Source organism: Ostrinia nubilalis, chromosome 17 (assembly GCF_963855985.1).
Source record: "Ostrinia nubilalis chromosome 17, ilOstNubi1.1, whole genome shotgun sequence".
Lineage (NCBI taxonomy): Eukaryota > Metazoa > Arthropoda > Insecta > Lepidoptera > Crambidae > Ostrinia > Ostrinia nubilalis.
In genome coordinates, this window is record NC_087104.1 from 843,182 (window position 1) to 869,817 (window position 26,636).

Below are 26,636 nucleotides of genomic sequence, written 5' to 3' on the forward strand. Positions count from 1 at the left end.
GATAGTGACGCTCGGCGCCCGCGCACAACACGCACACACCTGTATCAGGCGGATTAGTTCTCGCAACTCGCGCTCTTAGGAATGGACAAACGACAATCATAACTCAAAATAAGCTTGAAAAATATGTTTTTATTCAGATGATCAGAGAGCAAAGCATTTGAAGTGCGTGGACTCAGTGAAGACAATATGTGTGATAAAATGAAGTTACTGTTCGTCTGTTTGGTGGCGCTCGCGCACCAAACTGCGTCCGAAGATGTGATCTACACATTAACTAGTAAGTATGGATTACATTTCATTCTGTTACTAATATTACCTACATCTCACGTAGTAGCCTTAAGCGCCGGTAATAATTTCGGCTACGCCTATTGATTGCCTTCAGGCACTAAGTCCGTCGATTGTAAATATTTTGGTGCAATAAAACAAATAATAGAGAGCTACTGACTTTGTGAATAAGGATAATTATCTTTTTTAGATGTAGCCTACTAATTGTAACCTAGCAAAGAATGCGTTTGATCAAATTGGAAAAAAGCTCAACTAATTTTAAAGAAAAAGATCGCTTTTGACTGTAAGGTACTTAAGTCCTCAATAACTCCCTATCAAGTCCAACTAATGAGTAGTTATTCTCTGCGATAGCAAAAACAAAGAGTTTCTAATTAACGTAGTCGGTGGATGATAGAAGTGGTGGTTTCGAACTTTTACTTTGAGAAAAAATAAATATGACAAATACGACGCTGAAAACAGTAAAAAATGATAGTCACTGCTATCATTAATTTCAGTTCAGCAGCCGGTTAATATTATGTAGCAAGAGCATAGCAGTAGATACAGATAATAATAAACAATCATACCTTGCTATTTAGACAAGTCTAGAACTAGGCCTTGGCCGAGATGATCTCAGGATATTGCCAAATGTAGACATTAGTAAAAGAGTTACGAGGAAAAATGACTGTTTGCTATCTACAGACGTAGGCACTCATAATATGTTGCAAGAAAGTTGTCTGTACTTACTAAGAAATAATTTCATTTACCATTTTACGCTTGTATAAATACATAAAGCTTAAGTAAACTTAAATGTATACAACCCTAAGGCTGAAAGCACAAGGGAACATCTTTTGGGAAAGTTCACTGATTCTTGAGCCTCTTGGTTGGTGCAGATGCTTTGTAAGTTTGAAAGTGGAATGATGACTTTTGTAGTTATAAACATGTGAAGCTTTTTTAAAGCTTGTAAGCTACAAGCTATACTCTACGATGGTAGAGTCTTTAAAAAATTCGAGATAAGTATACGCGACTTTACCTACGGCAGTTAGCTAAACTGTGAAGCTTAGATTTCCTGAATTCCATTTTTGAAATCGGGCTTTATAAACCGGCATAATTGCCTAGCATAGCGTAACTGAAATGGAATAGCGAGCTTCTTTCAAAGTCATTTGTAGCTTTTCAGATGATGGAGGAAATTGGACCTAGCCACGCTGGAAACAATTAAATATCCGAAGAGATTTTAACTAGTGTGCTCTAATTGGGAACTTCTGCAAATAAAGTCTGACTCTTTTTGATAAAACTCAAGACTTAACACCTGTGTCTACACACGTAATTTCCTGCCTACCAATAACACATTGCAGGAGTTCACTAAGATCTTTGGGCCAAACTTTGGTACGACCCAATTGCTAACCAACCTCGATTATCACGAATTATACTTGCACAGCTTTCATATCGTCATCATCATCATCATCTCAGCCATAGGACGTCCACTGCTGAACATAGGCCTCCCCAATTCTTTCCATGTTGCCCGGTTGGAAGCGGCCTGCGTCCAGCGCCTTTACGTACCTTTCATATCGTAGCAGATGAAAATTGAACCTGCGACGATCAATCTCCTCACGTGTGGAAGTACCATTAATTTAATACAATGACCCTGATACATTATACAACGAACGACATAATCACACACACGGTCAACGAGGAACCTTACAATCTTATGGAATTAATTAAAAAGATGGCACTAGTAGGCCAGAATGCAGTCAAATTACCAAAACCTGCTACATAAAAAAAACTACCAAAAGCTTCCAAAAATACAAAGTAAATCAACTAAAAAAAAACATAGTGGCAGTGCAACTAAAAGTAATCGTTAATCGTAAATAGTTCTTGTTCCAAGTGCATGTCGAAAAAACAAAAAAAGCTTAGGGCTATACGAGCTAAATAAGTGCTTTCTAAGCTCTTAAAGATTGTGGTTTTTATTTACAAAATAAACTGGTTTTGTTTGAGTTGATTAAACTATATACAACTCAAGATCAACTTTCGTAACTAATGTCGTTCCCGCGTCAGTGTTACCAGTGTTGCACAACTTTGTTATTGAAATTTGATAGTATTATGTAAATTATGCATCAGCGAGCCTTGTTCTAATAACTCCTAGATATCAACACACAGTTGAAAATTTAAAATTATTTTTTAGTTTAGTTAGTGTAGCTATAAATATGATATTGTCTGTCCGTTTGTTCGTTGAGCCTGTAATTGTCTACGTTTTTAATAAACCACGAACTGTAGGAACTTCCGTGAATTAAGCCATAATTTTAATGTGTGGAATAGGGGTCATAGCATTAGGTACTTCAATTGTTAAAAAGCTTGCATCTCTTTTAGTTATTCATATTTTCTTCCATAAAAACTTATTTATTAGCTATTATCAAGCTTAACTATGTTTCAGTTGTTATAATTTACGAACGTGTTTCAATAATTTCCCGACCTCTGTAAGCACGAAAACTACAAAATACTCTTTATGAGGCCTTGGAGATGGCACAAGGTTTTTGGCATGTGCATGTTAACTTCTATTTGATAATATTCCGATTATTTGGTGTTAATTAATAGTTAAACGAACGTCAACTTGTAATTTTATGTTACTCCGCAAATACCTACATGTATCGTGAAATAAAAACATGCATAAATGTGACTTACGGATGTTGAAAATATTATTTTTACGACGTAAAATTTACACAAGTCTTAAATCTCGAAAAAAACAAGTAGGAACAAACAAATCGTTTGCTAAATTAATTCGAAATACAGTCATATTCGTTACAAGGCAATTCACTTGTGTCCAATACCATACTGCCATCGTAATGATAATATTTATTGTCAATACGATTAATCTTAATTGAGATTAATATAATTTTATTTACCTCAAACACACACTTTTTGTTCGATAAATTAACTACATAGCTACTGTTCACTGTTTGGGAAGCGGTCTATTCTTATCATTTTCCTAACTAGCATCAAACTTGATGGGCCTTATAATTCAAAGCTTAATTATTCTTAAAAAGCCATCATTGTACTTGAGCATGCAGCGTGGACGTCCATCCACAAGGTGGACTAACGACTTGATAAAGGCAGCAGGAACCGTGCGATGTGGAAACCATTGGGGAAGGCCTATGTTCAGCAGTGTCCTGTGGCTGAAATGATGATGATGATGTTGATGATGATTCTCAGGCTAATGAGCGGCTCAATATTAGCTGAGCCGATGCTCAAGTGGATCTTTGGATAAAAATATTTAGTATCAACTAGAATTTACACAGTTTGGAATTACACAATTCCGCTGATATTTTATGTATCATAATATTATGCAAGGTGTTTATAACTGAAAAACGAATAATATTTTTCAACAATTTTCATTCTCCTGATGTTTATGCAAATGCGCCGGATAGAGTATTCAAGCAAACGTTTCAGAGGTTAACAATGTACTTTTTTTGCTTGTCATGGTAACGTCTACAGTAAGACGCAGAAAAGTCGAATTTCAATCAAGAAACACACGTTATTCGCGTTGGTATTGGTGACTATTACATAAATAAGGCCCGATTCGACCAAACTTTTAGCCGAGAATAACTCCTGGTATAACTGACACATTGATAGTTTCAGTATGGGAAATATGTCAAAACTGGCGATTTATTCTGAAATTGAACTTGTTACTTCAATTTTATTTTACATTTTTATCAAATTATACAAAGTATTTTTTTTTGCACACCAATTTAGTTTCTGAGATTAATATTTACTCTTGTTTGATCGAATCCACCCTTTAAACAACAGCTTAGTTACTGAACAATTTTTCTATTAACAAGGAAATGTCTATGATGATTTTATACCTGATTAGTCAGAGTCCTATTTAGCTACAATTTTAAAGTTAGTCATAGAGTTAAAAGATTTAAACATAACTAAAAAATTTAATGTTAGTTGAACATGATACCTACATCAATATGATACTTTTCGTATGTACGAGTATGCACGTGAGACGTGACTATTCATAAGGTAGGTAAGTAAATGTAAGAATCTATTGTGTACTGTACACGCTCGCGACCCTTCAGACATGAAGTGTCAAGATAATGAAAATGAGCCATCATTAGGTTTGACGTTTAATATCTTGTTTTTCTTGCCACAAATTTTTCAGTAAGTATTTAAACTTTGTGACCGTTTGTGCCATCTAAGTTAAAAACGCACTTTCTTACGCACACGCAAGAACAACTGCTATTTAATTCTGCAGATCTTACAGTTTTTGCCGCTGTATCGATGTTTTACCCCAACCCCTTTTTAGCCCCCCTTCCTCCTTCTAAATAAATTAGAGAGGGTCGATAACCTGATAGTCAAAAAATAATGAATTGATTTTTAAACAATAGTTTCCTAAGAATATGTGGTATATTACTAATTATTTTTATTTTGTTAAAAGGGGGTTCACTTCTTGAATCGGTAGTCCGATGATGTGAAATTATTGCTTTAGATAATGTAGGCTTGAATGAACTTACTATCGAAATGATAATAATTTTATGAATAGTCACAAAAACACATTAAAAATACCTTTGCAGATGGCTAAAAAACCTTCAGCTTGTGGTACTAAGCTTTTATTACTTTAGTAGGTAATTAGCAACATACGTTTATTTGTTATAATCTCTGCACAGTTTAGTTGATGTTTTTACAAAACTGCTAGGCAAAAGCATTTAGAGGTGCTAATTACTGAACTTATGAGGCCGGGTGTCGCAACAAAAATACTTATGGTCACAAAGTCACGGTCCCTCTAATACACTCGCGAGCAAAAGTATGGAATCACTTACATGAAGTTGTTTCCACGCGATCTTGTGTACTAACGAATTTGTTAGTAGGTAACAAAAAAAGTGGCACCATTTTAAAGATTTAACTTTTAACTTTAAATTGATACCAAATTCATTTAAATCACACCGGTATTTAAAAAGATATCCTGGCTGATGTGAAAAGTAACGAAAAAGACATGTATCAACTGTTTGATAAGTCGCGAGTTGCGGCCTATTTAGCCCATATAAAAGCACGTGTTTTCGGATTTTTGATTTCACACGTTGATCCATTACACATCTCCGCTTCTTTTGACACTTTACCTGGGATTCTACACCTTCAGAAGCAGCACAAATCATTGCACTATTGCAAGAAGGGCTCAGCCAGCGGGCTGTGGCACGTCAGCTCCTCATAAGCCAGTCCTGGGTTTCGAAAGTTTTAAGACGCTTTCGGGAGACTGGTGGCTTTATCCCGAGACCAAGTTTTGAAAGCGCCGGTGCACATCGCAGAAGGATGACCGTGTTTTCATGTCAACCTCTCCACTTTTTTTGTTACTAACAAATTCGTTAGTACACAAGATCGCGTGGAAACAACTTCATGTAAGTGATTCCATACTTTTGCTCGCAAGTGTAGTTACTGAATAAATTTGCACATTATTTTCTACATACTTTGTAAGACGTCAACAGTTAAAGTATTCTTATTTTTTATTGAAATTGGTTGGTCCTTTCGTGCGGATGGTTGTTTAAAAAACATTAGAATCTCTATCTCTACATACAGAGCTTTTACAATAAGAATAAAACGAGCAAAAGCAAATGAAGCTGAGTAGTTAAAAACTAAAGTAAAAGTGATACGATTTACGAGAAAACTTGATATCGGAGGAGTCTTGAGCCATATTCATCAAACAAATGCAACCAAAACTAATAAAATTACACCACAATTTATCTAGCTACTGTCCTTGTGTAATAGTTTAGCTAGAAGCAATTAAGCCAGGGCATTGGCGACAACGGGAAGGCGGTTTATGGGGCTCTAGCCAAACAGTCGTGATGCGGTCATATCAGGTGAAGGTCAAAGACAAGCGTCAACGTAATCACCGCGCGTGGCAGCCGCTTGACCGCTACGTAAAGGACTTGCCAATATTAGTCATGTTTACAAGAAAATAAAATATTATTGGCAGGTAGCTAGGATAAGATAGATGTTTATTGTCCGAACTTTTCATAAAGGTTACTAAACCTTTGTTTGTCACCTGTCATCCGCTTGCAATGGAGGAAAGTCGAACCTTAACTTCGAATTTCTCATTTGTTTTTCTGATTAATTTCGTTGCGGGTCCAATGACAGTTTAACTTTCCCTCGGGAAAATTGACCTTCACTGGTTGGGTTTTTATTGGCGCTCGAGCTGTAGATCCTGGCTACACAGGAGTTGCAGCGGTAGGAACGAGAGGTGGGAATAGTCCCGTGTCGAATGCAAATAAGGGCATACGAAAATAATATTACTTAATTATTTAACAAATGAAGCGACGATAACCCAACAGTGAAGGTGTTGGACTAGTCGACTCGTGATCGGAGGAACGCGGGTTCGATCCCCGCTGCCGCCGCTCGGCTATCGTGGTGAATCCACCCGGGACACAAGCATATTTAGGGGGTTAATTGCTAATTCTTTAAAAAAATAAGTAGGTAATTGGATTTTTGTGTTTAGGTTTCACAACAACAATAGTCCAAAAGACAATGGTGATCCAACTACCGACCCTCGGATCGAAAGCAACGCTGACACCGTTGGCCCAACTGTCAGAAAATAAAGATTGTTATTTCACAAATTACTAATAGTCCCGTTAGCCCCTCGTACTAAACTAAGTTAAATATATGCTTGTGTAGTGAGCTCACCACAATAGTGGAGCGACGGCGGGGACCGAACCCGCGTTCCCCGATTCACAAGTCAGCCAGTTCGACCCGTGTCGTGGCTTTAGAAAATACTCTGAACTGTTAGAATACACAATATTATGTAGTACTAAGTTACGTGTAACCTCCACAGAGGAGGAGTACTCGCGCATGCCTCCCGCCAACCACCTGGACCACTTCGACCACTGCGTGCAGCAGCCGAGAGGCACCTTCTGCACCGCGCACGCCGACCTGGTCTCCGACGGGCCCAGCGAACTGCTCCACATGATCAAGGTAGGAAGACACTTTCGTTTCAGCCGAATGACGTCCACAGCTGGACAAATGCCTCCCCCAAGAATTTCCACAACCGGTCCTGCGCTGCCCGCATCCAGGCACTTCCGGCGACCTTCACCAGATCATCGGTCCATCTAGTAGGGGGCCTGCCCACACTATACCTTCCGGACCTTGGTCGCCCGCCACTCGAGAACTTTTCTGCCCCAGCGGCCATTAGCTCTGTGAGCTATGTGCCCCGCTCACTGCCTCTACTTGATTTTAGCGATTCGGTGCTCTTTATTTCGAACCAGACGCAGGTTAGCTTACCACCCCTACATTTTCAATATTCTACTAGCTCGCACTAAGCATTTCTGCCTGCTTCTGCTTCTTTCTTTTCTGGGCCACTTCAAGGCGAAAGTTTATAGGCACTTACAGAGCAGGTATTACCATCCTAGACTGCATCTCACTTAACATCGCATGTGCGATTGCAGTCATATACCTGCTTTGTGCTCCATAAAAACTAAACTCCTAAGGCCCCACTTCTCAGCACCAACAGACATGCTACACCAAAGTTAGTGGTAGGGCATTTAGGGCAAGCTGTATTTGGCCGTTGGATCTAATTTAAAGAAGCGCATAGTTATGATAGTGGTGTAAGGAGCATCAAATGTTGACTTAGAAAAAAATAAAATTAACCTTTTTAAAAGGTAAACTGGTAAAGTTAAGATTTGATGGTTGCTCATTAACATGGCTCTAGTGATAATTTAATGAATAAATCAAAACAACTAAAGTCAAGGCCTACGATTGCAAAACATCACAATAAATTATACTAACGATGTAGAACAGACATCACTACAATATCCTCGTAGCCAAACTACGTCAATTTTGACGTCATTGACCGGTTTTGGAGACTTGACCCGCCTCTTGTAACTCTGACTTTTTATACCTCTTTGATGCGTATATGACTTGAATTTGTTATTGATTTTGCTGAATTAAATAGTAGCTAGCTTTAGGTTGTATCACCTATTGGTAATCAGCACTAGAGACGTCTATAACACATAATAGTTTATTTTGAATTTAAATTTTCTATCAACTTTTTGTGACTGTTCCTCTACTTAGTAGAGTCATAAACAGTGCTACGCTATGTTATTGAGTCTCATGGGATTTTTTATTTACTACTCACTCCAGCCTATGTCAAGTTCTACTATTTATTACACCAATCTTGTAGCAATACGGAAATACTGTCCTGCCTGTAAACAATTTTGCGAAAAATATTACCGCCAATTAGTAGTCACGTGTTATGTGCCCATTAATTAATGTTTACACTGTAGAGTCTATGGAATATCCTTTGAAGATGTTTTTTGTATCTTTCATCATCATCATTTTAGCTATAGGACGTCCACTGCTGAGCATAGGCCTCCCCCAATGCTTTCCATGTTGATCGATTGGTAGCGGCCTGCGTCAAGCCCTTCCCTTTGTATCTTTATTAATTTTTTTTTTCATCTGCTGTACATAAGAGGGAATTTGACCGTAGCTTCGGCTGTCTCTTATTTACTTCCGATCAGAGACGAAATCACATGTAAATGATAGTTTAGCCTGTGGTTTAACTTTCATTGGTATAAGGTGGACAAGCTAAAGTTCTGGATACACTGGAGTTACATTGGTCGGAATAAGATGTTGGAATAGTCCCGTACACGCACTGGTATAAAAGTTGAGGTGAAAAAAACAAATACAAAATAACAATAAATGGATTAGAAACCAGTCTTATTTTATAGCGCGAATAGGACATAACTAATTATCCTAGTATGTTTAACGAAGCACAGTAAATGATCAATATATGCCACGTGTATTGGTGTGGGCATGCAGTTGAACTTTATTGCAGTTGACTTTTGGACCTTTATCTGTGGTTAAACAAAGTTATTTGAATAGTTTATTCTATGGTTTTACTAGCATTTCCTGCGGTTTTTTTTATAGAGATGATGATTTTTTGGAATTTAGGGGATTAGTCTCAAAAGTTCCAGAGATTTATGCCCGTTTTCTCCATCAATCCCTAATATTTAAGTAACCCCTATGAAAACAAAATTCCTGATATGTGTTACCATAGGGGTCACTTAAAAATTAGGGATTGGTGGTGAAAACAGGCATTAGCAAACATAGTTTACGAAAAACATCAGTATCTTTTTGAAGAGTAAACAAACTAAGTATTATTGTATTGTTGTTTATAATTTTGTCGTTGTTTTGTTGTGTATTGCAGTTGGTGTACCTTTATTAATAAAATAAGTCGGCCGTTTGGTGTAGTGGTTCAGAACGGACTACTATGCCGAGAGGTCCCGGGTTCGATTCCCGGCCGGGCAGAAATTGAAATGATGAATTTTGATTTCTGTGACGGGTCTGGGTGTTTTCTATGTATATTAAGTATGTATTTACAAAAAAAAAGTATTTTAAGTATGTTTATATCCGTTGTTTAGTACCCATAGTACAAGCTTTGCTTAGTTTGGGGCTAGCGGCGCAGTGTTAAATGTCCAAGGATATTTATTTATTTATTTTATTTTATGACTTTACTACGAAATGACGCAGTTCCGGAGCAACCAAACGTATACTTTGAACCCTTGTTAATATTTCCATATTCGCGCTTGTCTGTTTCAGAGAAGACACGACAACATCCATGTTACTTTAGAAGGGTCACGGCATATGTACAACAATATTTTTCTGGAAAAAAATAGATATTTTAATTTATTTTCTTATAATTTATTGAGAATCCGCGTAAGTACCGACTGTAAACGTACATGGTATCTACATTGTAGCATTTTTTTAATGTTGTTGTTTTTACAGACTCGTAGTATGGCTCTATGTTTATACCATCTTTTGTGCTTGCTTAGCTAATTAAAATGGTGATTAATTTCGGTAGCCTTCACAAAGTTGTTAATTCTACCCTGCTCACGTCATATGATCAAAAAACACCCATTAAAGCGCTTATTTGACATTTATCATATAATAAAAAGGTGAATTACCCTTCTAAATGATTGAGTGTTAAATGACCATCAGGACAAATAATGTTTTTTACATGTATGCACATGAATTTTTTTTACATATTTTGATAGATTGTTGTGCCATGATAGAGTGTGTTATGTTTTTTTTATTTATTGTTGTTAAAGGGAAATCCCTTTTGTACCCTTTGCACCACCGGCCTGCACCACTGGTGGTGCAAAGGGTATTTTTAAATCCCTCTTGCACCACCAACAAATAGTGCTGTCCTACCATCGACGGTAAAACTAGTAGTAGACTGTAAAATACTTAATAATTTAATTGTTATAAATAAATCAAAACCTACCTAAAAGTTTTAATTTATTTATTGCAGTGCAATAAACGCATTGACACTTCGAGGGGAATTCTTGGCGGGAAATTGAAGCGTCATGTTCAGCAGTTTTGTTTTTTTATATTTGTGTGTAGCCTAATAACATGATGTGTGAGGCTTGGCTGTATGCATGGAACAGCGTTTAGGAGTTGTTTACCTTTCATCCTCACTTCCTCACATGAGATGATGACTACAAGACACAAATACTTGAATGACTTAAGAATAAAATAATATGAAAAACTTAACACGTGCCTATAAACATTTCACTTCAGACCCACCACGATACCCTGGGCCTACATACAACGAATAAATAATAGTACCAGGGCAACATAACATAAAGGAGCTATTTTATGATACATGTTTATTTCTCGGGTCAACCAAGAAGAATTTTATATAAATCCTTTATGATTATGTCAAATACCTGCCTTGTTATGCATAAAAAAAAAATGTTGCCCTGGTACTTTACCTGGTACTAATTATTCGTTGTATGTAGGTATGAATGCTTGTCCAGTAGTTTCGGAGCCTATTCAGTACAAACAAACAATCAAATCTTTCCTCTTTATAATATTAATATTATATAGATTTATAGATATCGTTTTACAGTTAATATGGTAGCGCGGCACTATTGGTGGTGTAAAAGGGATTTAAAAATACCCTTTGCACCACCAGTGGTGCAGGCCGGTGGTGCAAAGGGTACAAAAGGTTGAAATCTACATGCCTTTATGTGAGTGCGAGAGCTTAATGTAGTAAAATCTTCATTCATCTTGATAAACGAACTACTTTCATACTTTTATTGCGCACTAAAGTCGAAACTCTACTTGAACGCATGTCTACGAGCTACGAGTTTAATAATCACTGTCACCACTAATAAATTACCGAATAGTCATAGAATACATGGAAATACCCTAAAACTGGTTGCTTGTTAGCTAGAGCGTGAAACTGACCCATAACAAATATGACCATAACGGCTCTCGATCTACGCAGATAATTATATTTGCCTAATGCATTCCTTTTCCTATTGTGCTTCTCAAATACTCGTAGTTACCTATAACCACCAATACCTCACCATTGACATGTGGCATGTACATGTCACAAGTTAATACGGGGACCTTTTTGGTCCCCTGCTGCAACGCCGCTTAGGTAATTTTGCCGATGCCCTTCTTCTGACCTTATTAAATATATTAGGTACCTATCTTGTGACTGATTTTGAAATGTTGCTATAAGTATGTGTTTGAAATGTTGCTATAATATAAATATATACAATTTATTTAAAACTACCACACGGTTTTGTTATGGTGCCTTGCTTTTCTCTCTAGAGTTTTCTTGCCTTGTCTCCTAAATAGTTTTATATCTGGCACTTAGCCAGAAGGATATCTTAGACTTGTCATGCTCACTAAAATGTCTCTGGGGTAGTGGCGTGTGAGGCGGGTCGTTACATTCCCTATAATATGGTCGAGTGAAGCGATGGCTGGTTCACACTTCATGTCTGTGAACAGGCGCTGCCTTCGGGGACTGGTCAAGGAAAGATATACCTGGCATAAAATATTATGTATCAAAACGCAACAATTAACCTAGAAATTAGCACGGCACTAAATAAATATATTCAAAACTGCCACGCGGTCTCGTGCTAGATGGGCGTCTTAAAGGCCACCTTCTATCAACGGGAGCGCGTGGTAAGTAACTTGCTTCTGAATGACGATCATTTGACGATTTGCAAGAACTAATTTAATTAGTCTAAACAAATAAAGAAAATTTTGATTTTGATTTTGATGTACGTACATGTTTTCGTCGAAGAAGTGGCGCTTCTCTTCCAAAGCCCCACACCCAGAACACAACGCCCCAGATCTATACAGGGCTCGGGAATAAATATTGTAGTTGTTCCAAGTTCAGTTATAGCTTATGACCTTACAAAATGAAGCAATTATGATTATGAAAAACTGTGAAGTAGCATTTGACTACCAATTTACACTATCATTAGTCAATCCAAAAAAGTCAGTCAGTTTTTGTCATACATAGCTAACTAAACTAGAAAATGATAAAAAAAACTTTTTATATGACGTTTAGGAACTAGAAGACTACTGTAACATTAGGCCCCGATTCCACAAAGGCGGAGCGGAGCGAAGATAAGTTTTGAACAACCAATCAGATGTCATTCAAATTTAATGAAAATGATAGATCATCATCATCATCATCATTTCAGCCATAGGACGTCCACAGCTGAACATAGGCCTCCACCAATGATTTTCACAGTGGTCGGTTGGTGGCGGCCTGCATCCAGCGCCTTCCCGCTACCTTTATGAGGTCGTCGGTCCACCTTGTGGGTGGACGTCCTACGCTGCGCTTTCCGGTACATGGCCTCCACTCCAGAACCTTGCCCCATCGGCCGTCAGTTCTGCGTACTATATGCCCGCCGCTCGCACACTCACTGCGGGCGCCCGTCGCACAGTCGCGACAGCAACATAATTACGCGCGAGCGATAGGGATGGGTAGCGTGGGGTCATTGGACGGGATTCTACGTGCTCACGGACCAGGCTTTATATGCCGTATATTAGCAAGCTGAAGCTGAGCTGAGCTGAGCCACTTCAGCTTGCTAATCCCTTGGGCTGTGTCAGCGATAGAGTGAATACTGATTTAACTAATCAGTATTCACTCTTAAAACATTTCTACGCTCCGCTCCGCATTGGTGAAAACCGGCCCTTATTATTTGTTTCCCTTTCCAGGCGTACTCGGCGCACGTCACCACGCACTACAACTACACGAAGCTAAAGTACGGTCTGTGCCTGACCCAGACCTGTCGCCAGTTCTACAACGGCAGCGAGAGCGAAGACGACCTCAGAGTGGCCACGGAGGCCTGCCTCAACCACACCCTGGCTGCCGAGTATGGCCTTAAGGCTAGGGTCACGGAGGTGAGTCAAAATCATGCTTATCTGACTATCGACATCTTACAACTGCGCATCTTGTTGACTGCGACTCCCTCGCACAGATTCGCACATTTGCCGTTCGCCCCGTTCGTACCAGAACGTCGATGTGACGTCACGGCCGCCAGGTGCGAATTTAACTCGACCGGGATGTACGGTATACTCGCGTAATAGCTGATTTGCATTATCTAAAGATTTTATAATTGTATTTTAAACGTCACATCACCAAAAAATATGTTCAACTTTGTAATTTTTTTTTCTATCGAGATCAAAAAAGTAAGCTCAAAGGCCAAATCTTACACATATGTATTATGAAATGTCATATTTGCATAGAAAGACGTTCTAGAGCAAAAAATATTCAGTCTTAATTTTCTAGCGTTTTGCAAAAACTTAATTTGCCTTTTGCATTGTGACGGTCGCGGTAGTAAAATCAATATGCATAATTTAATTATCCATCAGTATTTAATTAATATAAGTATCTATGCACTTAGTACTAAATGTACCCAATTATTGGTCTAAAATATGCTGAATTTTAGTGTCAGCCATCGTAATGAGATCGTCGGTTCATCATACTGTGACCTCCCAAACAAAAACAGTAAATCTTCGCTTCGTAAGTGGAGCATTACTTTGTCAATATAAGATCGTTTCATCAACGAAGACGCGCCCCCACCAATTTTTGGTCGAGGGAAGCGGGGTGCCGGGAGTTTGATCCGAGCAATTCGAGCGTCATTATTGTAGTGTGCGTATGCACTCATTGATAATTTAGCGTGTATAACAAACATTCGCGGAAGAATGGTGGGGCGCGTCTTCGTGGATGAAACGATCTATAACATTGCGTTTAAAACAGCTGAACTGCTACTTCGAGCACAAGAGCAAGTACTCGGTGGACTGGCTGGACCGGCTGGTGGTGCTGCTGCTGCTGGCCATCGTGGCGGCCAACGTGCTGGGCACCGTCTACGACTCAAGCAGGGACGAGACGAAGCCAGGTACGTTCACAGCACACCAGGATACACCTCCTCCTCCTCAGCAGGGGGCGTAGTGTGTTTACTTCAAACGCATTCGATGTCGACACACTGCGCCGCGCTCCGCTGCGGTCCACGTGACATCATATAAAAAATCCCGCGCGCAGACGCGTTGTCAGTGTGTTGTGCCGCGCGTGTTTTCTATACAAACTGAGGTACTTGCATACAATGATTAAATCTGTCGTCCCGCGTACCGCGGCGGAGCGCGGCGCAGTGTGATAATCGCCTAAATGTATGACGGATTGTATAGCGCCTATATTTTCTGGAGATACAAATTATCTTGGGACAAATGGAAGGCAGACGCGCTCGGGGTAGGGCACCGACGAGATGGTCGGACGCGGTGAGGAAGACGGTGGGCGGGAGTTCGCATCCTGCGGTCCACACAGCTTATGACCGCAGTCTGTGGAGGAACACTATCTGTGGTCTCGATCCTCATCAGTGAGGGACCGAGGAAGAAGAAGAAAAACTACATATATTTTTTAAACGCAGTCGATGTCGAATGCGTTTGACGTAAACTCACACTACGCCCTCGGATCATTTAGTCTCTATTGCAGGAACACGACCCTTTTCAATTTAACGAAGGCAAATGGAGGATGTGGTCTACACTCCCCACGTTGGCCAGACGGGTTGGGGAGGCTACACAGCCGGCCATTTTGTCGCAAAATAGCTTACATCGTCTTCCAATATCCAAGTCTGTCGTCATAACAACAATTTCAACACTAAAAGCATTGTTGTGTTTCGGAAGATGGAGGTAAGATAGTCAGTCCTTCCGTTTAGGATTCCGGGTGAAGCTCGCTTCCATCGACTGAATCACATTACCCACCATCCATCAGGTGATATGTAGCCATGCAAACGAGTACCACTTTGTCCACATCCAGGGTAGCGCAGGAACGGTCATTGTCGAAATTCGTGGGGGCCTTTGTCCAGGAGTGGACGACATTAGGTTGAAAACGAACAAAGTTGCCATAGTATTCCAAACATGAGGTTCGGCTAGCTACGCATTCACTACTTTAATTTCACTGATATTATTAGTTACTGAAAACCACTAAATATAGGTATAATGTCGTCATTTTGTCGTTTGTCGTCACGCCGGTTCTACTATACAGGGTGTCCCAGAATGGGTGAATCAAACTGATAGGGGAGGTAGCTTTACTAATGTACTATCCCAAAAAAATGTGAAAAAAAATTATTGAGTTCGGAATTTTTTTTTAAATAAAGTCCTAAACTCGAAATGTAGTCATTATTTTCAAAAGTTTGTTTACAGATTAACGAAGCTATCACTTACAGTTAATATTAGTAAGAAAAAAGTACAAATAAACTCCAAACGCAGCAATTATAGCCAGATACTTAGGCAAAGCTGATTTATTTTCACTTTTTCAAAAAAAATTTTTTTGTTTCCTTATGAGCTTTATTTTTGTTCATATTTTGTATATTCACTGATACTAATGTACTATACATTACTAGAGCTACCTCCCCTATCAGTTTGATTCACCCATTCTGGGACACCCTGTATTTTTTTGCAATTATGTTAAGATTGTTTTTGTTTACTAACCATTAATATTGATTACTACTAGACACAAAAAATATTTATTATGTTCTATTTCATGTCAATATCTTAATAATTATTTTAGAACCGGTTCTTAATTTTTTTTGGTAAAATAACAACTTCAATGTCGTCATTTTATTTATTACATTAAACCCAGCTTTGACCATGAATCCAAACTAGTAGTAAAGAGTAGTAAAGCAATATGAAGTAGGTACACTTAATTCAAATTATAGGTATGTTTTCCGTACCCGTAGATTTATGACTCTCACGACTCACAAGGCTCTAGATTCCATTTCCAGGTGGGTATTATAGATGACCAAAACTGAACTGTCCCACCAAACTCTTTGATAGGGGGACGCCACCATCGTTCAACATTAAAATAAACCTTGTTTAATAGCCTATCTAATCTGATAATAAACTTTTAGATAGTGTTAAATTAAAAAAAAACTTAACTTTATTTTTGAAACATCAAAACCTAAAAACAAAACAACTATTTTATTTTTAATTTTTGAAATAATAATAATCCCTGGATCCACCTAAGACTCTCCTGACACATCTGCAGCGGTTCTGCATACTCAAAATAAGGGTGTCAATATCCTGTTGTGGAATACTGTCCCAAGTCCTGCTAAGATGCAAGAAAAGCTGGTTTTCATGCACAATATCATCAGGGAAATTCCTAAGAGCTCTTCTCTGAAGCATATCCCAGGCATGCTCAATAGGATTTAAGTCAGGGGATTGTGCAGGCCAGTCTAAAGCTTGGATATCATGCCGTTATAACCAACTTGTAACGATACGCGCCGTATGTGAACATTGTCGTGCATTAGCTGGAAAACAGACTATTTAGTTCATTATGAAAAATTTTAATTTATTTAAATCACATAATATAAGTTAAGACAATTATTGTAGAGAGAATCACATAATTCACAAATAAAAGCAGAACACTTTTCCACATGAAATTAAGTACCTGAAACAATCGAAAGATGGCGCTGTAGCCACTTAGAAGGCGGTGAACAAAAATTTTTTCCGATAAATAAGTAGAGAGTGTTTGTCGATTTGTTTAAAGCAGTCTTAATAATTTGTGACTCTAACTCATTAACGGGGTTGGTTTTACTTACATTATTTTTGGAAAGGTAAAAGTTTATCGACAGATCCGGCAGTGCCTGGCGATAAATTTTTACTTGCAGAATACCTAAAGTAGGACCTAAGTACGGCCAACGAGAAGCGACACCAAATGTAAACAATATCATTGTTATTTGGAATAGTAGGGGTGGGTCGCACCACCTATCTTTAACGGTAACTATGACGATAACCGGTGCTTTTTGTATGGATTACCACTTAAGATGGTGCAACCCAGCCTAAGGGTTTGACTTTGACATATATTTTGGCGGGAGAACGAGACATTACGACAAATACACAAGATGGGAAGAGACAGAATAGATAGTCAATTCGAAAGTCGAATCGACCTTTTGTATCGCTTCTCGTTGGCCGTACTTTAGACTAAGTTGCTCTACCTTATTTTAATCGAAAAAATAACCGGTGCTCTTTGTATGAAGTTTGACAAATTTTTGACTTTATCTAAAAGTTTATTATCAGATTAGATAGGCTATTAAACAAGGTTTATTTTAATGTTCAGGTGTCTTAACAAAAAGTTAATAGAATTTTAGTTATTTAGGTTTAATTGAAATATCCCTAGACCATGTTTTGTGTGTATTTACTGTATTTTGAAACACGGAATTACGAATAGGCTACCGCCGTCAGACGCCCATCAGATTATTAAATTGACAGCAGAATATTGTGATAACGTAACACGAAAAACTTGATAGGTATATCTCACCGTGTCCTCGGTTAAGGGACCTCACGAAGCCCGAACATATTAGTGGAGAAATGTTATGAACTATGTTGGGACCTAATTAACAATAATGAAATTAATTATAAATTCCAGGAAACCCTATGTTGCTGGCGTTCTCAATCCCCGGGAACTGGAAGCAGCTGATGTCGGACGGCCCCTCGGACCCCCACGTGGAGCTGTTAAAACCTCTGCATGGAATCAGGTATTTATCTATATCAGAATTAATATGATTCTGCGCAATAAGAGCGGGGCAGAACAGACTCTCGCCAAAATATTTGCAGTAAGAAGCTATCTTCACACACTGGAATTATACATTCACGTAAACAACCGTAATTTTAGTATCACTAACCTGTATGGAAACTTTTGGCCGAGTAATGAAATATTATTAAGTTGATATTATTAATATTGTCAATCAGTTATTAGTCTCCACTGCCACTGCAGGAGCACGACCCTCTACTTTACCAGAGGCAAATGGAGGATTTGGCATACACTCCCCACGCTGGCCAGACGGATTGGGGAGGCTGATTATCAAGTAGTGTTTAAAGAAATAATAATACATAATAAAGATCAGCCTACTTATAAACCTCTTTATTTACAGGGTGATCACTGCAATTCTAGTGATATTGGGCCACACGCCCGTCCCGCTTCTGATCGCATCCGAAAACCCCGTGTGGGTAGAAAAAGTAAGAGAAGTAAACGTTTACTACCTTCCTCTTTCAGGTTTAAGGGAAAACGTATTCAATAGCAAATTAAATGGACATAAGTAGCGTCTAGGGCTCTTTAAAATTAGACGTTTTGAGAAGGACGTTTGTCGTGCGTTTGTGAGGCTTCACACTGTTGGTACCTAATTGATTGACATTTTTATTCCAACGCAGTTATAATAAAATTTTAAGTGTGCTGTTCTGCAAACGGACGACAAACATAAGAAGTAATGGTAGTCAATAGGCAGTGTAAGCCAAGTTCTTAAAATGGCCTACATACGCAAAATCAGAATCAATTGTATAAGAAACCAATCGTTTTATGTGAACCGTAGGCCTACGACTACCCTCCGATGCACATCCTGCTGCAAGGCCACCTCATCACGCTGACCTTCTTCCTCATCTCCGGCTTCCTGCTCGCCTACAACTTCCAGCTGATAGCCGAGAAGACCAAGTTCACATGGAAACTTCTCCCGAGGGCCATCTTGAACAGATTTTTGAGGTAACACATGGGTTTTTTTAAATTTATTTATTTAAGGATAGTACACAGCACAATATCAATTTGAACCATGTGTTTTATGACATTTTGTAGGCCAATTATGACTATCCAACATTAAAAATTTCTACGTACCTTCTCGAGTGACAATTATTATGGATTTAAATTACTGTAGGGAAGCTTTTAAATATTATAGTTCGAACAATGATCCATCACACACTACACCATGCATACCGAAAGTTTTTTTTTAGGGTTTTTATTTTTTATTTATACTTATGAGCAGCAAATCACAGTTGTATTATTTACTTCACAGAGTGACACCAATATGCATCATGGCGCTCTTGCTCACCGCCACTTTGATGAGGCACACCACACAAGGACCATTTTGGGAGGTAGTATTTGTGCTGTTTACTTTTTACGAAAACCATGCCATATGAGTAGGTAGGAATAGCTACTAAGGCCCAAACCTTATCCGGTTGGAAAACTAATGGTAAGTATATGGTAATATGCAGATTTACCCAAAAAAAAATTGATGACCGCGAAGAAACTAGAAACAAACGAAAAGAAGCGTCCGCGTGGAGTCCGGAACATTAAAATGACAAAAGACTTACAAAGTTTTTTCAGAAAATCTTAAATTATCCTCGTCAAAAAGGTAATGATTCGTGTGGGGACCGTGAATATTATTTAATTCAATTTATTTATTGAATTGTAGGAGATCATAGGATGGGAGGTGCGAGACTGCCGCAACTACTGGTTCTACAACTTGTTCTACTTGAACAACTACATCGACCACTCGCAGTGCATTCTCCAGACATGGTAAGAGATTCATTGTTTATTATCATATTTATCATACTATGATTGTACTAACTGTTGCCTATTTTGCAAATAAGTACATAATAGTTCGCGCAAAATTAAAATCACAAAGTATGGTAGGTACCTACACAAGCTGTGAAGGTGCGTATTTGATCATAGTAACGTCACAAGTAACATCTACGAGGTGAAAAACGTACACAGAATCAGATGAAAAACAAGTTATAAAAGAGAAATAGTAAAATAAATTGATAATCAAAGTAACCTACCTCGTTAATGATCTCGGGATGATGTCCAGGGCCTGGGCTGTACACTGTCTTCAATACACATAATATTAGCACTATTCACTACACTTTCACGGTTTTAATTACACCTAAGCATGATAATATCTATAAACCACTTGTACCACATTGTACTTAATATTTAGTACCTACCTACTCACCCCGAAAAAAAATGAACTCCTTAGATCAAAACAGCGACCGCTATAAAAACTGAAACGATAATTCCCATTTTTAAAATTTCATGGTCACTAACACTTACAAACTGAACTAGGTAAATAATCACGGGATTTCTACCATTATACTTTTTTTGACGAGATTCCGATATTTCGGCGCAGTCGCATGCACCATGATCGCGGCACGAAAGAACTGAGGTAGAGAAAAACGGTTGGATATTTACTTAAAACGTAACTTCCATTTTTCGTGTTCCAAAATTAAATTCTGGCCCACTCACAGATTAGAGAGATTTGTGTACTTATACCGAAAAGGATTTATTTAGGTATTTAAACATTTTATTTATAGCCCGACCAGGAACATAAAAACCCTCGCCATGTTGCGGAAAACTAATGGTACTAATTTCTTATAGTTATATGGGAAAACTTGAAATTCTATCGTCACCGAGCATAATTTTGAAACTAAGTAGAATAATTTATTTTAGGTACCTGGCGTGCGACATGCACCTGCACATCATCGGCATGGCTGTGATTCTGCTGTCACCCAGCACTAGGGTGCGCTGGTGGGTCATGGGTGCGCTCTACGTCATCGGCACGCTCTGGCCGGCCTACCACATCTACACCATGGACCTGGACGCCACACTACTCGCCAACCCCTCGTGAGTCACTAAACTTTTCTTCTTTTTTCTCTTCCAGCTATAGCTATCTCACTTCTAAGACCGTTGTAGCTTGTTTTTTAACCACACCCAGGAAGCTTTTTGCCTGCATCTCACCTGATCGAAAGTAACGATCAGTAGCCTTATTCGCGTAACAAAACTTCAATGACAACAAATCGCTCAGTTGCGATCTTATCGAGTAATCGTTCTATCAACAATGACATACCCTTGTGAATACGGATTTAGAACTGTTTTTCAATGGAACGACTTCTGAACGTCAGCGAGATCTTGACTGTCAAAATACGTGAATTAGGCCACAGGTCGAGGGTGGAAGCTAGCTTCAACCGGAATCCTCTCAAGCACTGAGGTCACATTTTTAAATGCGCATTATCATAGGTATTTGAATCTGCTTCTGTGTTTCTGAATCTTTTAGATAATTAGACAATATATCACCCGAGTGCGCCAGAAGGAGGGTTATGTTTTTGTAAGCACATCCTGGAAAAGCTAATTCCATCAGCTTGCAGCCTTAGCAAATCCCATTCTACTGTTCCCCATGGCGTTCTACGGTCGATGTCCAGCAATAGGCTATAAGTAGTTGATGATACTGAAATCACTTAAGCAGGTACTTTGCTCTACTATGGTTAATGATGGTGACGAAATCACTAAAGCGCTCTATCTTTCTAAACTCTCATGGTCAAAGAGTTTAACCTTACTACGTCATTACCATGTCTCTTCTCCGCAGCACGATGACTTCGTTCTTCATCTCGAACCCGACGTTCAACTACATCTACAAGCGCACGCACGGCAACATGCCCACTTTCGTCACGGGCATGGCTCTCGGCTACCTGGTCTACGACTGGCAGAAGAAGAACATCTTCTCAAAGGATTTGTCGGTATGCTTTCAACGCTTTATTATATTGGATCATTACTACAGCATCAAATATTTATCAAATATTTACAGCATCAATCAACTTGCGATAGAATGTCACAATATAATTTATAAAGATATATAAAGATCATGATCTTTTAGTCGCACTACTTGCGAAATATTCGCATCGTTCATGCCAAATGAGAGCAATACCCATTGCCAATGGCTGTTAACGTGAGTTTATTACGTAATATCTACATGAGTACTTGCAGCTTGACGTTTCGGCTGCATTGCTACAGTATGGTCACAAGCAGATTGTCAAGTTTGTAATCTTGTTGTACTCACTACAACCCGGCCGAGTTAACTGCGTACCTCCTGGCATCCGTGACGTCACATCAACGTTCTGGTTCGTACCAGAACGTTGATGTGACGTCACGGATGCGGGGCGAAAGCGGGAGGTGTGGGTAAGTGAGAGAGAGAGTCGCATTCCAGCGAGGTGCAGTTATCTCGATTGGGTTGTACTTAACAAATGTCGCGTATCTTACTTAGGTGGATTCGACCAAACAAGAGTAAATATTAATCTCAGAATAAATCTTCAGTTATTCGACATTTTGACTTATTTCCCATACTGAAACTGTCAATGTGCCAGTTATACCAGTGGGTCTAGACAAAGTGCAAATTATAATTGCAAACCAGTCGAAAAGTGGTCGAAAAGCCCCTTTTTGTATGGAGTTTTGACGGATTCGATTTTCGATTCGATCAAAAAGTGCGTTTTGTCTAGGGGGGCAGGAGTTATTCTCGGATAAAAGTTTGGTCGTATCGGGCCTTAGTCAATGTCGCGTTTAAGTAACGTTGGCTCAGTTTCAATGTTCCAAATACATTCCAGAGATACCGCAAGTTCTACTTGCTGCTGTTCCCTCTCCTGCTGCTGGTGACGACGTCGGCGGGCATGCTGTACTGCGGCAACCGGCCGCGCGCGCCTGTGTGGGCGCGCCTGCTGTTCGCGCCCATCGTCAAGCCGATGTTCGTGGGCTGCGTGTCTCTGACGCTGCTGGGCGCCATGTTCAAGATTGACAGTAAGACCACATTATTACAAATAATAGCTTACTACGAGGTACTACTACTATTTGCAAAAACAAATGTTATATCTTTATAAAAGCGAGAGGTCACTGACTCACTCATTCATCACGAAATCTCAGAAACTACAAATGCTAATGTCTCAAATTTTGCATGAGGGTTCCTTTTAGTACGTAGGTGCTCACCAAGACGGGATTTTGCAAAATTCAACCCCTAAAATGGTAAAACGGGTCCACACGCACGTAGTTGCGGGCGGCCGCATGTAATATTCCTTAAAAAATATAAAATTAAATAAAATAAAATAGTGAGTGCACAGAACAAGCGTAGCCGAGCGCTTTTGGTATTTGAATATTAATTTTCATAACACTTTCTTTTATTTTTGCTCATAAAAAATGTAATATGATTTTACCAGGATTTTACAATTATAGCCATTTTAACTCATTGGATTTGTTTCATATTTGGGGAATTTACTAAGAACTACCATGAGTAGAGTCTTATTTGAACTATAGCGACTGTCAGAAAGGTATTTTTGTCCACCACAATAAAATAACGACAATTTATAATTTCCAGGGATATACCGACAGTCGCTGGTGTGGAGACCCTGGACGCCGCTGGCCCGCATAAGCTACTGCATCTTCTCCTTCCACGTGATGGTGCTGAGGTTCCTTGGAGGCACCAGGACCACTCTGAACTACCTCTCGTACTCCCACACGGTAAGTGTTATAGTCCACCACGGCCATGGAACTTGACGAAGATAGTACAGACCGCAGCTCTCAGATACACATCGGACTAACATTTTTGTAGAAAACTCGCTCCTAATACAACAAGTTTAACCCATACCCCATTATTAATAAAAAGTTACACTTATACCTTGGATTAAAATGACATTTCCATACTAAATGACAATTTAAGCCAGAGTCCAACTAGGGTGTACCTACTTTTATTTTTTATAAGGGGGCCAGTGTTTGGGTTGACCGTGCCGTTGTCTGTACGCAGTGATTATCTTGATATGCTGTCGTGTGTACAACACAACTTTTACAAAGGTACTTTATAATTTGATATTAACATAATATCTGTTGCTGAACACAGACGCACGACTACATCGGGGTCACAATCCTGACGATCATAATGGCGACGGTATGCTACCTGCTCGTGGAGGCTCCGTTCGCTCAGTTGGTGAGGATATTGTTGTCCTCGAAGCCACGACAGAAAGCCGCGGTCAATGGTGCCAACGCAAACGAAGCTGTAGGAAATGGAGCTGCAGGAAATGGAATTGCAGGAAACGGTACTGTCTCAAATGGAACAGTAGATGCAGTTGTAAAGAACGGTACGGCAAATGGAACGGCAGTTAACGGAATTTCAGCCAATGGAACTACGCTTAACGGAACTGGAACTACGCTGAATGGTACTTCATTCAATGGGTCAGCACTGAATGGCCACGCTTTGAAAGAACAAGTAACAACGGCTAAAGATAAAGATGCGTAGATGTTACTAGTATTAAAGGTAGCAATTGCAAAGGCATGAAAAATAAAGATAATTACAAATTTTGTTACATGTACAGGGTGTTAGGTAAATGGGTAGGTATATTAGCCGACGCTAGCCCATGTTAACTTATGCATATAAATGGTATGGCGAAGTCAGAAAGATTTCATCATTTTAATTTTTTAAATGTTCATACAAAATAAAATTTATAAAATCAGATTTGTGTCGGCTCATATATCCATTTACCTAACATCCTGTATAGCAATGGATGTAACATTTCGTCTAAAGCTATATTATCATGGGTTTTGTCAACGATACTGATTTTTGTATACTTAGCAGTAGTAATGATACGTGCAAGTACTACAAGGCTCTATAAATATAAAACTACTGTTAGGCATTCCAGAAAATGGCTGTATGATCAAATATTTCATAGTTTAAGCTATGGGTGGAAGTATAAATGAGAATGTTAGCTAATTAATAAATACTATTATACATCTAGACAACGTAGAAATCATTTTGTTATCAAGATCGATTCGATATAGAGTTCTGCGAAGGTATTTCGTTATTAGAAAGTATCGCAGCGAAAGTATTACATAACGAATCCATATTAAATAATAATGTGATTATCTAGAACTAGATTGTAGGCACTTGCCTAAAATATTGTTGCCATTAATTTAATTTAGGTTTATGTTTTATACATGCCAATCGGAATATTAGAATTAGGAGCCGAAACTAGGGAATAACTGCAATATGTAGTAAAAACCAGCGGGGTAATTCAAATGCATTTGTCGACAGTAGAAATCGTCTGTCAAATAATTTTCTAGTAATCAATTTTGAACTGATTGTCAAGGTAATACAGTTGAAAATTGAATATCAAAGCCAGACGATTCCTAATGTCATTCTGCCGATAGTAGATGCCAAATTTCCAATATCAGGTCTTTTGATTCTTGTCGTATTAATTCAATCGTTAGTCTAAAGTTAAACGTACGACCCGGTCAAGTTAACTGCGCACTTGGCAGCCGTGACGTCACATCGACGCTCTGGTATAGGGCGAACGCAGGGAGGTGTGCGGGTAAGTGGGAGGGAGAGTCGCATTCCAGCGAGGTGCGCTTAGCTCGATCGGGTTGTAGTATGATAACAACGAGCACATATTTACTAAATATGAGATACACACTGTCAAAACGCAATTCCATAGATAAAATATCATTCTTCCGATTACTTGTCACCCTACCGTAATCGGAAGAATGATCTAAAAACAACGTAACCCTTTAACTATCGAAAGGCCTCCTAGCCCCCGGATCTCAAATGTTGACCTTATTCAAAATATCACAACTTTCAAAATATTGAAACTGCACTTCGCATATTTCTGCCAATTCTGCCAACTCTTTTGAGGAGTGATGTCATAAAAAATTGCCGCATCGTATAGATCCTTTACTCTAAAGCACCTAGTCAAGGCATAATTGTATAACTGTGGTGAGTATTTTGTGATGTATCAATGTTTTCATTTGTACGTTTAATGAATGTAATTTTATTAGTTGTTATAAATAAGGTGGCTGTAATAATAAATTGTTTTCACGTTTTTAATTTTATTTTATTTTAACAAAATTACAAATCGTAATCTTAGAACCATCACAATCGTGCTAAATGAAATAAACATACAATCCAACAGATTCTGTAATCACTCATGATTTGTCGTGCACCTATAAGTCACATCATGGCGTTAAGTTTTATGCCACATGCACACTTAATATGTATATCTTTAATATTAACAAGATCGGGACGGAAACCTAAATAGAGCCCTAATTTATTATAACGACATGACATTTTATGGCACTAAAAATAACCATAAGTTGCTTTGAATATAACATTTTAAAGGCAAGTATGGACCACGATCATGAATTTCAAGTCTTAGAAAATAAGAGACAGTGTTGTAGTATTTAAGTCTCCATTTTGTTTTAGTTCTTTAGAATAGAACCAACTGGGTTTTTTTACAGTCAGTATAGTAGCAATTGTAAAAAAATCACAAATATTCTTAATCTCTATAGCTCTGGACGTAGCTACTTTATCAGTTTGGTCATATTTTGTGGTCCAAGAGCTTAATATTCACTCTACCCAACTTAAATGCTATGCTATAAAATTACATCTAAAAGAACTTACCTATGTTACTACTTATTTTTGGTAAACACCCATTACCTATTGACTGCTTTTTGACTTTGA

The 26,636-nt window shown here is 38.7% G+C and overlaps 1 protein-coding gene across 1 annotated transcript; it reads left to right on the plus strand.

Annotated features, from left to right (window-relative positions):
- On the plus strand, positions 1 to 26,003 carry LOC135079803 (nose resistant to fluoxetine protein 6-like). The gene is made up of 14 exons (XM_063974411.1): positions 1 to 274; positions 7,076 to 7,215; positions 13,267 to 13,452; positions 14,312 to 14,450; positions 17,975 to 18,083; positions 18,480 to 18,564; positions 18,915 to 19,081; positions 19,389 to 19,467; positions 19,788 to 19,891; positions 20,822 to 20,995; positions 21,735 to 21,885; positions 22,747 to 22,936; positions 23,508 to 23,650; positions 24,027 to 26,003. Exons 1-14 carry the CDS (start codon positions 187 to 189, stop codon positions 24,420 to 24,422), a joined length of 2,151 nt encoding a protein of 716 aa, XP_063830481.1. The 5' UTR covers positions 1 to 186; the 3' UTR covers positions 24,423 to 26,003.
- The last annotated feature ends 633 nt before the right edge of the window (positions 26,004 to 26,636 follow it).